Here is a 12,492-nt window from a genome sequence, read left to right as displayed (position 1 = left end):
ATACCCGAGTTCTCTGCCTTTCACTCGTGGCGTCACATCGAACCCCGCGAGTATGGAGAATGAGATATCAGAATATGATTCCCGTTCAGTGGCCGCCCACACCATCGTCAGTAATTCCTACTCTGGATTCATGGACTTATCCTCCAGTGGCGTGCACGCACACTCACATTAAGAGACGAACTTGTTTTGCCCTCATTTCCCGGGTCAACCATACTGTCAACGGGCGTGAGGATTAAAATTTAGTAAGAACAGATTTCTGAAGGCTATCGCCGCAAATGTCTCGGATCACGTTTGCACAGCCGGATCGCGAGTTTTCTTCGCATTCAATCATACCATCTTCTAAGCCAACTGCAACGTTGTATGTGCCGATGGCTTCTATTCCCTTCGACCAGACGCCGCGGGTTTTCTCGAATAGCACTCCAAGTCATGACAAGTTATCTCCTGACATGTCAATCCTCAGCCCGTGAACCTAAACATGGACCTGGGGTTTCCGCGAATTTCCAAGCTTCTTGCCATAGTGCATAAACGATCGCCAATGCGTATTACCACTAGGCGACGAGGAAAGTTCAGTTACTCTGTGCACTGTCCCCTGCTGGGCCTGCTGTTTAGCATAGAGTGGTTGATCTCTGTCAGTCGATCAGGTACACATAACGGAACTTATACGTACAGCATGCGACGCATCGCTTCACTACCTTGGATGCTCTATTGGCAGCTTGATCAAAATATCCAATCAGGCATTTGATTGCGCCGACTCGTGCCATACTATGAACAGTAATGAGCGGTCGATTGACTCACCCCATGATTAGCCGACGCGTGTGTATCTTGTCCCTACACCCCTGCAGCACGGGGAAGTGTGCCGCAAGGGACAGCCGGGCAATTATGGCCTCGGTCACCAGCGGCCCACCAGGCTTCTACTCTGGAGTGCGATGAGATCCCTATAGCCTCCGCGATGACGCTGTCAGACCAGATCGGGCATACGCTCGGATGCTTCTTATCAGTTCGGCTCTTCCGTCAATATATTGGCAATTGAATCAGTCCTGGCAGAAAATTATACTGGAAACGCCCTAGTTCAGCTCCATAGGGGCGGACCAGGGTGCTTTACCTCACAAGGCGTCTAGAAGGTTTCAGGAAGCGCTGTGGGGTGCCAAATTAGATCTTGATTTACGCTCTGGAACCCCAGATCGCAGACCATCGACCCGGGAAACGGTTGTTTTCCAATTTTACTCCTTTGAAGTCCCTGAATCCATCCGAACAATGATTATTCTTCATCCTGCAAACCCCTTCTCACGCTCTATTCTAAGACTTGAAATGCGGAGTATGCAATAAGCCAGTACCCGAATACACACCCACTTAGTCAGGTGAGTTTCGTGGAGGCGTTCAATGGTCAATCTTGAACCCCATTTGAATCTTCATGACCCATTTTCAACAGGTTGGATTAGCCTCCCAGGCTCTGGACTATGGAGGTGGCAGTCGCCTGGGCATGAAAGCCCACAGGCTCTTTGAACCTTCAATAAAAGCTTGTCACCCCAGGAACAACCGAGATCCTCAAAGTGAAAATGCTCTGATTTCTCCGAGAATATGCGCATCTATCTCCGTCCGGCCTCTTTCCTTATGCTTACCGCTATTGCTATTACCACAGGCGTCTTTAGAGCACATCGATCCGTGCCTACCCTGGCAGTAAGCTGAGGGTAATGTTCCGAAACCTGTTTACGTCTTTCTACGACCCAGTTGTCGTCAAAAATACACCTACACAATTGACGACCAACTTTCCAAGAAGGAAGAGGAGGCTGTCTTGTCTCTGAATTGGGTCCATCGCAGAAGAAACAAGCCCATGTCTCACCTGAACCAAGATGGCTATATCTTAGCATCCCCACCAGACCTAGGGATTACATGCAGGGCACGATCGATTCATCTACTTGCATGCCCCTCTTTCCTTGACGATCAAAAGGCTGGCGGATCATGCCCCGTAGGGGGAAAATGGGAGGAATCCCAGGCTTGATTCTACCCCTTGCATCCCAATCATTTCCTTTCCCTTTTCCTCATTTTCCAAATCATCCAATAAATGAGCCGGAATCAGAGGCACCGCTCACTATCTCGCACCCGTTTCATTAAACAATGCGGGCAAAGTTCGGTTACATTGCATTGTGTGGTGGATCTGGCTGAAGCTTAACGGTCGAGAGTGGCAATGTCCGTCTCGACTTCCACCACCTTCCATAGTTCCATTACTCGTGCACCGATCTAGATATTCCCTCCCACAATCCTCAACGGTATTGAACCGAACAGGGAAAGTACGAAGCTAACCCCATAATGGATCCTAATCGGCCTCTATTGGGGACGCTAGATAACAGAAACGCATGCGCGTCTCCTTGCGGTCCCGCATTCCCAACGACGTCATTCTATTGATTGCTACCACGGTATCATGAGCTTCCAGGAACGGTGGAAACAGGTCCCCGAAGCTAGACAGATGATCTCCTAGTAGTCGGGCCAATGAAGCATACATTTCGCAGACTGACTCAGGAACTGCGGAATTATCTCCAACAGGTACGCATCATTGAACGTGTCCAAGCTCTCTCAGGTCTCAATACTTGATTTTGTCGGAATGCGCAGGTTCCATGCAACGGGATATGTGCATGAATACATGCATGAATACTACTAATCTAATCCACCCAGGAGAGGCAAGTTTCAGGCAACAACCAAAAGCAAATTTTGTGCAGCGCACTTGGTTGCCGGACCCCCGCCGACGTTGCACACCCATCCGCACAACTCATGCATGTATCGGAGATCACTGTCGACCCACACGGATCGCTCTGTTGCCTGTTGGCTTCGCTCCCTATTCGCCCTGTGTAGGGTCGTTTGCGCTAGGGCCTCGACCTCTCTAGTCAGTCCCGTCCGGTGTTGTGTCTGCGGTTGCACGACCGCCCCTCGAGGTAGCACTGGTGAATGGGTGGACTCGAACTCGAACCAGCCTGAGAATGCGCCACTTTCGACACGGTGCCCTCGGATACTTGCCGTTGGGAGCCGCGGAGAGTATACTCGTGGTATCGACCATTTACAATCGCATGGTTGTGTGCTACCCAGTACTTCTTGGGGCTCGAGCACGTCGGCATGTGGCCAAATTCTCGGATCAGACCAAAGTAACCTCATCAAGTAGACTATCTCGTAAAATCTAACTGAAGCAGTGGCGAAGCAGTACCGTACCTAGTCTGTCGGAGCAACTGTGATTTCTGCTGAGTTTTCTCGGTTCCCTCCCATTGACACTTGGGCACACCCGCGAAGCGGCAAGCCCTAACTGAACCATAAAGTAGATGCTCGACTTCCCATGACCTTCCATAATGGTCAATTGCTTACTCCGTAACTGTTGAAATCACGTTGGAATCGTCTTTTACTATCTTGGCGCTCCAAATCATGGCCAATTAATTCACTACCCTCAGCAAGAGCTTATAGAGAGAGAGAGACTGGAGTATGAACTACAAGCCACGGCTACACAACCCTTGGCCAAACGTCCCCGTTTCGAGAGAGAAAAAAAAAGACTACACCTCTATCTCACCTAGTTGATTCTCCGGCAATTGCATGATGAAAACCGCATCGTGGTGCTCTGTACCCGATCTCCCTCGAGCAGCGATGCACCAAGTATGACCTTCTCTATAACTACCTATTTTTACTCTGACGGTATATGACAATTCATCAAGTCTGATTATCTGCCTCAATAAAAGAACAAACTCCGATGACAAAAATCATGGTATCAAGTCCGGTTTCCCACTCCCGTCCCAAATTCAATTCCTGCCCCAATGATACAATTGCCCAAGACGTAACATAAACAAGAAAGAAACAGAGAGAAAAAAAAGAAAAGTGTAGCAAGAGGCTAGATAGAAGGTAATATAAAAGGGCAGAGAAGAAGATGCACTGCGGACCAAGATCAAAGGCAAAAGAACGCCAGACGCCCCATGTTTTATAGCAAATCCCTGGTTATAATTCTTGTACACTGCTCCCAAATTGAATAAGCAAAAGAAGCTTCGGGTGTGAATGGCAAATCGGATGCAAGAAAGTGGTGAAGTGTGGGTGCGGGGGTTCCTATATAGAACTAGGCTCTAGATCTCCTCGAGTCCGATGTTTGGTGGTGGTGGTGGTGGTGGTGGTGGTGAAAAGTTGACACGAAATGTAAAAAATCTCTGATGCCTCCAGTCCATTAGTCGTCAACGTCAATATGCAAATCTACTTGCCCATTCCATTCTGCATCATGTTGTGCTGCTGTTGGTGTACTGCCTGAGCATGAGCAGCGGCTTGGGCTTGTCGCTGCTGAACAGCAGCCATTTCAGCACGGTCCCGCCGCATGATATCTTGCACATAGCCCTTGGCAGCTTGTTCGAGCCCAACGCTGTATTCTTGCGCAACCTGAGGAGGATATTGCGTAGGTGGTCCATATTGGGGCATCAGACGAGTAGCCATATCCTGTCTCAAACGTAACAATCGCTGCTGATAGAGCTGGGTGTACCGCTGCGTTGCGTTCACTCTTGGCTGCATGTTCTGCATATTCTGCATGTTCTGCATGTTGTGCGGTATTTGGCCGCCATTTGCTTGAGCTGCTGCCATCAGCATCTGTTGTTGCTGCTGTTGTTGAGCGTTCATCTGGGGGCTGTTTTGAAGCATCTGTCCCTGTTGAGGCATTGGCTGTTGCTGATTTTGCGGTTGCTGCTGCCGTTGTTGGTGCTGGGCCATCTGCATCTGTGCGAGTTGCGCGCGCATCAATTGAGCTTGGTACGCTTGGGGGTTTGGGAATTTCTGCTGCTGGGCTTGAGGATTTTGGGGCTGCGGTTGTTGCTGTTGCTGCTGCTGCATTAATTGTTGCTGATGGTTCTGAATATTCTGCTGCGCGTGCATATTTGCTTGCAGTTGAGCAAACTGCTGCGGAGTGAGCTGACTGTGGTTCAGATGCCCTTGCTGCGCGAGCAATTGCTGTCTCTGTGACAAGAATTGCTGCTGCTGCTGTGGAGTAAGACTAATACCAGCACCCATTTGCGGCGTTGCCATCATTGCCTGGTTCATCACAGGCGTTGGAGCGATTGACGAGCGCGGAGGGCTGGCATGCGTTATACGTTGAGTGGGAGTGGCATTGCGCATTACAGGGGTTGCTTGAGACATTGCCGGCGTACCCTGTGTCATCTGTGGAGTTCCGTGCCTACTCTGCCCTTGCTGGCTCCTAGACGGTACCATCGGATGGCTCATCATGTTCGGATGAGCATGCTGCAAAGCAGAAGGAGGCCTTGGTGGGCTACCAGCGCCCTGCATAGAAGAAGTCATGGCCATTGGCACACTAGCTTGGGCAGCCATTGCGCTGCTAACTAGCGGGGATGAGGTATTGAGAGGTGTTTGCTGGCGAACCACGGGCGAGGACTGCTGCGGTGCTTGGCTGACACCGTTGGGCTGTGCCGCCATAACATGCCGGTTTTGCTGCTGCTGCTGCGCTGCAAGCTGTGCCTGCGCTTGCTGCGCTGCGAGTTGTTGCCTTCGATTCTCTTCCTTGACTTGCTCTTCCGCCTGGCGCTGTTCTGTTACCCGGCGCCGCTCCCTCTCCTGCTCCTGTTGTTGTCTCTTGATATGTTCCTGCTTCATCTTGATATCATGCTCGCGTTTCGCCTTCTCCTCATGTTGCATACGAATGTTTTCAAGGGTCTTGAATCGTGAAAACCGGGGTTCGAAAGGTACGGCGCCTCCAGTGTCGTCCACGGTAGCCGACTTGGGCCCTCCAGCAGCCCCCGACGTAGTGGGCTCCAGCCGCTCGTCCATGATAAGCATAAATCGCTCTTCTTCCGCCGCCAAGGCTTCGTCGGCTGCAAGCTCTGCGATTGTGCGCTTCCTCCTCTTGGGCGATGGTGGAGCATCACGGTGCAAGGGGCTTTCCAAGTATTTCAGCAAATCGTGCGCACCCTCCAGGGTGGAGACCGGGTCCAAGAACAAGGGCGGTGCGAGAGCTCTGGTCAATTTGGACTCGCACTCTAAAAGTTCCTGCGGTTCGACGAGCATTTTCTGTCGTTTTGCAACATGGCCCCGCTCTGGATTCGCCGATGCACCAGGGGACGGCGGAGCTGTCGATGATGACGTTAGTTGAGACCGGGACGAGGCTGACACTGCCTGCTTTGCAGCTCTTGGATCAGGTGTGGTGGCGAGAATGGTTAACTCTGCTTGTAATGAGCGAGGAGTGGGATGGAGAACAGTTGTAAATATTCGTGGTTTCGGGGCAGCTTGTTTCTGCAGCGAGGTTGATCTGGTGTCTTCGGAATTACCCTGAGACTGTTCATCGCCATCTTTTGTATCGGACTGGTCTGATGTTGTTGTCTTGCTAGTCGCTTTCTCCGACGCTAGCTGGTTTTGCTTTGGATATGGTACGTAAGGTGACGGCGTAATGTGCTCATTGTAGTTGTGAATTGAGAATGGTGTATTATTGTCGCTGGAAGAGGGCGCCGTAGATTTCCTAGTCTGTGCTGATACTGATTTATGATCGATGACACGTACTATAAGACAACCTAATAAGAGCCAGTCAGCAAAGTGCAAAAGGCCTAAGACAAGATGTTCAATCCACCTTCGTAGAAGCGAACTCCGCTGAGCAACAAGTTCTCCAATATATCATGCGGAACGGTGCCCATGCGGATATGTTGAATGATAACCTTCATCTCAGAGTTGTACGAGAAACTGCCATCTTGTTGATCAAAGCGGAAATGCGTAGGGTGGAGATGGATGGTTAATGACGGAGGGGCTTTTGCATATTTCTTCAGGATATATGGCGTTGATTTGACTGTAGTAAATATCACAATCAGCTTTGGAACTCTTGAAGGGTATTCCGGAAAAAGGGTCCTTGGGACTAACCATAAGGCTGAGGAAATGCTTTTCCGGCCCGGCGATCCTGATCTGAAGATGACGGCTTCGATGTCGGCCTCTGTGCCTTGATACCTTGGTCGCCTGGCCTTTGCGCCTCTTTCTTGGGCCTGCCCAGAGAACCCTTGAACGGCGTGTTACTCGAATTGCCAATGCCATTGACGCCATTCACAGCAGGGTGGCTTGTAGAAGCTGCGGCCGCAGGTTGCCCGGCCCCGGGAAGGCGCTTTGACGTTGTAGGAGGAGATGATGATGATGGCTGCGACCTGATACCGTTGGCCCCAGGCTGGACGAACTGCGGGGGAGGTCGCTTCATCTTAGGGGGATGGGACGTGGTCTTGGAGATCGCCGTCGTCATTGTCGGAGGCAATCCCGGAATGCAGTCCCGGTCAACCTTTCCTAAATGCGACTTGCCGAAGCCTGAACCCGAAGGTAATAGACGGAAGCCGTGCTCCGAAAATCGATCGTGGATGATATAACCGGGGGACGAGACATGTGGGGACGCGGAGGAAAACGACAACGAGCAGGGCCGAATTCGACGCGAGGCCTTGCACGGATGCCCAGAGTCGCTAGAGATATGGTAATATGAGACCCATCGAACAGGCGCCTACTAGGAGCAGATAGATCAGCGCGGTTGGAGAGGTGAGGTCGTCGCTGTGAGAAGGAGTTTGGTTGATGCCAAGCCAAGACGTCGTGAAGGAGGCCGCCCTGTCAGGTGATGCCCGCATTGGGGCTCCGGGGCACGTGATTTTTCAGGTTGGTGGTTGAGTATGAAGACCACAAAGCATACACATTATAAGTATAGCAGAATTGTTTGTGTTCCTTGTCATGCATTATCCACAGGCACATGACATTGAGGAAAAGACTAAAATCATCAAACTGGGGAATCACATCATGATTGTCCAGGACAGAATAAACCAAGCAAAGAATCGCAATATAGACATCCAAAAAGATTAACCATCATAAAGCCACCTCGTGCCATCCCATGATCATTTACAGATCTAATCGTGTCCACTGATCCTGCGCCGCCAGTCATCCCCAACACGGAGCACATCAACCACGTCAATGCGCTTTCCAATCCCGGTAACGCCTTCTTTACGCCACCATTTTTCGTCCTTGTCAGCAAGCGTGGACTCATCATCGCTATCAATCAGGCCGCCCCGGCCGCCCTCGTCGCCAACCACGACCACAACCTGTCTGACCCATCCGGATATATGTTGCACGGCGCTCCCATCTTCGCCGGCCAAGGACTCTTGAACATAGACGGTATCGGGGGAGAGATGGCGAACAAGATGCACGTAGCCGGTACGAGAGTTGAAAGGCATAATCATGGTTTCCTTTTCAACAATAGCCTGGCCTTGTGTGTAAAGGGTATTGAAAAGAGGCGTCGCACCCTCTGACTCTTCGACCTGTCGGGGCTCCAATGTCAACAGCTCTGCAGGAGTAGCTTCACCAGATGCGGTGGCTTCTTCGGGGGCAATGTTTGAGTATGACGATGTAACCGACAGCGTATTAGACGCGCTGCCTTGGTTTGGTGCGTGCTTCAAGCCCGGCGCGTAAATAAGGACGAATATCTTGGCGTCATCAGGGTTGATGTGTTCGGGGAGATGCGAGAGGATAGACTGCTACAGTGTGAGCACGAATACTAGAAATGTCAAATCACGGAAGAACCTACAACATGGTCGGAGTTTATATCTTCTAGACCGAGGTGCGACGATTCCGATGATACCACAACCACAACTGTCTTTCTCCTTTTGTCCCCTGTTGCCGCGCCCGCAATATTGCGCGCTGGAGCTGGGGTAGCCGCGGCTGGCAGCACCGACGTATCTGTCTGGATCCTTTGTTGGTCCCGAGATTGCGCCTCCTCTGACCATCGGGAATGGTCCTCGAAATCGCCCCTGTTCTCCTCGCGGATTGAGGTCAAAGCACCTCCCACAAAAGCGCCAGCCGCCGCGACTCCAGCGGCAACCCTTTTGCTCGCACCATCAAAGATCTGCTGGGGACTCGGTGTCCGGCGCAACGCTCCTTGCATACGAGCCATCATGCTAGCATCCTCCGAAGTATCACCAGGGATATCGGCATCCGTCGCTCGAGGGTAGCCCCCTTCGAATTCGCCGCGTGGGAATGACACTCCGCTGGGGCCACTGGCAGGTTGTTGTTGATGCTGGTCACCACGGCGAAGCTGATCGCGGTCATCTTCGTCATCCCCTTCGTTGCGTTCAGTCCATATCCAGGCCGCAACCCCAATTGCTGCAATACCGACGGTCATGGCGAGAGGTACCCAGTAACCCATGACGGTCCGTTGCCCAGACGAGCTGAAGCCGGTACCCACCCGCCGATGACGGGCATCTTGGGAATGAGACATTGCGGTCAACGATAACTATTATAGATTGCGCATAGGATTCACGTCTGTCGCATTAAGTTGTATTCACATCTCAAGGTCGTCGCAAGATCAACGTTTGGTGGTGGGGGGCTGGGATCTGGAGAGGAGGAAGGAGAAAGGAACTATGGGGACGGCTGGGCTGGGGCCTCGGGGCCAGGGCGACAACATGTGGCTGGTGACGCTTTGTTTTTGTGCCGCGGTTTTTGACGGGCGGCTGTGTTTCCACTGTTTGCACCTGTGCTTGTCCACTTAGTCATCCGCTCCGTATCGGCACGTGATATTAGCTTTCTCTCGAAAAATAGGTGCGGAGTCGGATAAAGAGCAGCTTGACTCACGACTGCAAATTCGACGCGACATCTTCTCTGAGCTTCTTTTTCCTGTTATTGTCAGCGGACTATTATGATATGCTCTAGGTTGCTCCGAGACACGAATTGAATCTAAACGACTCGCGACTCAAACCGATTTTCTTCTTTCATCCCACTTCCTCCCCCTCCTCCCCGCGGGGATATCACAGATTGTCCAGAACACCACATTCGCAACACCAGATCCGCGATACAGCTGCTCACCGTGATGCCGCCCTCTGCTCCAGTGCCCCCGACGGGGTTTCAAGCGCTCATTCTGTGCGGTCCAGGTGTATCCCTCAACACCTTTACTTCGAACCCGGAGGAGTTTCCGAAGGCTTTGATCCCTGTCGCAAATCGGCCCATGGTATTTTATCCTTTGGATTGGTGCTATAGACAAGGCATAACGAGTGAGTGCTCGACCTAGTTTCTATAGTAATGGAGATTAACTTATCAGATATAACTCTTATTACTCCTCCTCCTAGCCAAGCACCTCTCGAAGCCGCCCTATCACAAAATCCTCACCTCACCTCTCTTCCTTCGCCATCTCCATCCGTGCTGGCACCTGCTAATCTAACCCTGACGACGGGTACTGCGGAGCTACTCCGTCTTCCGGAAGTTCAAGCCTGCATCAAGTCCGACTTTCTCCTTCTTCCCTGCGACCTTATCTGCGATATTCCGGGAGAATCCCTTCTTGAGGCATGGATGGTATCCCAAAGCGCTCTGGGTGGTTCAACCCTGAGCGATGGTTGGAACAACAACGGTCCAAAGACGATAGGGATGGGTGGTGAAGCGGGTGGGCGCCGCGGCGGTCTAGCGGTATACTATCAAACAAAGGGAAGAGAGGAAAGTGTCAAGGGTGAAGTAGCTGATTTTGTCGCCACCGCTCCCCTTGAACGAGATGAAGCGCCCGCAGTCTCCCATCCTGCGGACGGGCCAGCGGCCATTCGATTTGGGCTGTCAAAGCTCGTGCTCTCCATGCCAATGGATACAGTCAAAGAGAAGATGGAAGAAGACAAGGGATTGCTTATACGCCATTCGCTGGTGAAGAAGCACGCAAAAGTCAAGATGTTGACGAGCTACCGCGACGGCCATATCTATGTACTGCCGTACTGGGTCAAAGACTTTGTTCGGCTCAACGAGAAGTTTGAGAGCGTGAGTGAAGACGTTGTGGGCTGGTGGGCAAAGTCAAATTGGCAGTCAGGACTGGGCACCAAACTTCGACTGGATGAAGTGCTGCAACCGTCAGGTCACAAGAATGGAGAAAGTGGGAGCGTGGACGACGAGTCCCTCGAAGAGGAAATTGATATCAAAGCTATGAGCACTACCAAAGCTGCGACTGGAGAACGTCTGGACCCGTCATCGCATGACACACCCTCGGAAATCCAGTTTGCTTCGCGTGTCAGAAGCTCAGGCCCCGATGGAGAGATGGAGCCACCCAACAAAGCCGACAATTTTACCATTCCCCCAATTCTGGCTTACATGCATTCGTCCCTACCCTCGGCTCCTCTTGTCAGACGCGTCGACACCTCTGCTCTTCTGCTCTCCGTCTCCCTCCGCCTCGCGAAACTCGAATCTATCGAAGAAGTTGGCCGGGTCGCCGCTTCTCCGTTTGCGCACCAGCAAAAAGTGGCATATCCTGCGGGAATCGCCCAGCGGTGCACAGTCACCAAGTCTGATTGCTTACTGGGCCCGAACGTCACTGTAGAAGAAAAGTGTGTGATCAAAGAGACTGTCATCTCTGCCAACTGCCACATCGCCAGCGGTGCTCGGTTAACCCGCTGTCTCGTGATGGACGGGGCAGTAATAGGCGAACGATGCCAGTTGACAGGGTGCATCGTTGGACGGCGCAGCAAGATCGAGCGCGAGAGCGTGTTGAAGGACTGCGAGATTCAGGACGGCATGGTGGTTGAGGAGGGAACTGACGCTAAGAATGAGAAATTCATGGTCTTTGAGGGTTTGGACGAGGATGGCGAGGGCATGGATGTATCCGAAGACTTTGATGGCAGCGACTTGGGATTCTGATTCGTTAAGTTCAGTGCTGAGCCGCCTGTGCTATCTAATGACCTGTATAGATGATAGACTTGATCTGATAACGAATAAGGTAAAAGTTCTAAACTGTCGTTCACGAATACTCCGGCATATACGTTCAGTCATGATATTGTCCCTATTGAGATTGGCGGTCATGGATGGAGATGCCATGATGCTGCAATTCAAGCTCTCAAGAGATTCACAAACTCCGAGGTACTTCGCATGAACCTTGACTATTCAATCTCAATGGATCCTTCAGTACTCCGTAACTCGATCCTGACTCGACACAACCGAACCCCACTTGAGCAGATTTCCAGTTCTGGCGACATGCAGATTCCACCCAGGAGCTAAGGCACGAACAAGCCGCGCGTGATTTCGTTCCCATGTAGAGAGATAGCTGTTTACCTCTTGTGAAAGAAGTCAAGTCCAGTACGGCCCATGATCGAGTAGTTGATAATTTAAATAGGCATAACGCTCGCTTATTAAGTGCTTCGGTCAGCAAAGCACTATAAACTAACGTAATTCCCGGGTCGTCCGATCATCCCGGGTCATCCGATCACCCACCAAAAATTCCTCGCGCGTTCAACGCGTAATTATTCAAGCAACCACCATGCCACCAAAATCGCGTCAATCACGTCAAAACTTGGTGGAACAAGAGGGCAGAATCCAACTTGCAATTAAAGCCCTAAAGAACTGCGAAATTCCAAGTATTCGTCGAGCAGCAGAAACTTTTAATGTGCCCTATACAACACTTTCAGATCGACTAAGTGGACACTTATTTCAAGGAGAACTTCGGAACCACAACCTCAGGCTATCTAAAACTCAGGAAGAGACCTTGATACAATAGATTATATCTAGGGATACGCG

The 12,492-nt window shown here is 51.4% G+C and overlaps 3 protein-coding genes across 3 annotated transcripts; 1 reads left to right on the top strand and 2 right to left on the bottom strand.

Moving 5' to 3' along the window:
* Positions 1–4,112: 4,112 nt before the first annotated feature.
* On the bottom strand, positions 4,113–7,535 carry BJX68DRAFT_227820 (uncharacterized protein). Its single transcript, XM_071038758.1, has 3 exons — positions 6,862–7,535; positions 6,578–6,790; positions 4,113–6,521 (listed from the first exon to the last, which is right to left on the bottom strand). Exons 1-3 carry the CDS (start codon positions 7,226–7,228, stop codon positions 4,213–4,215), a joined length of 2,889 nt encoding a protein of 962 aa, XP_070903228.1. The 5' UTR covers positions 7,229–7,535; the 3' UTR covers positions 4,113–4,212.
* Positions 7,536–7,674: 139 nt separating this feature from the next.
* Positions 7,675–9,419, bottom strand: BJX68DRAFT_159588 (uncharacterized protein). Its single transcript, XM_071036834.1, has 2 exons — positions 8,546–9,419; positions 7,675–8,492 (listed from the first exon to the last, which is right to left on the bottom strand). The coding sequence occupies exons 1-2, from the start codon at positions 9,233–9,235 to the stop codon at positions 7,872–7,874; spliced, it is 1,311 nt and encodes a 436-aa protein (XP_070903227.1). The 5' UTR covers positions 9,236–9,419; the 3' UTR covers positions 7,675–7,871.
* A 166-nt stretch (positions 9,420–9,585) lies between these two features.
* On the top strand, positions 9,586–12,093 carry BJX68DRAFT_227818 (translation initiation factor eIF2B subunit gamma). Its single transcript, XM_071038757.1, has 2 exons — positions 9,586–10,004; positions 10,052–12,093. The coding sequence occupies exons 1-2, from the start codon at positions 9,824–9,826 to the stop codon at positions 11,617–11,619; spliced, it is 1,749 nt and encodes a 582-aa protein (XP_070903226.1). The 5' UTR covers positions 9,586–9,823; the 3' UTR covers positions 11,620–12,093.
* Positions 12,094–12,492: the final 399 nt, after the last annotated feature.

The sequence above is a fragment of the Aspergillus pseudodeflectus genome (genome assembly GCF_044049435.1).
Source record: "Aspergillus pseudodeflectus strain CBS 756.74 chromosome Unknown BJX68scaffold_5, whole genome shotgun sequence".
NCBI classification, from domain to species: Eukaryota; Fungi; Ascomycota; class Eurotiomycetes; order Eurotiales; family Aspergillaceae; genus Aspergillus; species Aspergillus pseudodeflectus.
This window is presented reverse-complemented; position numbering and strand designations above follow the sequence as displayed.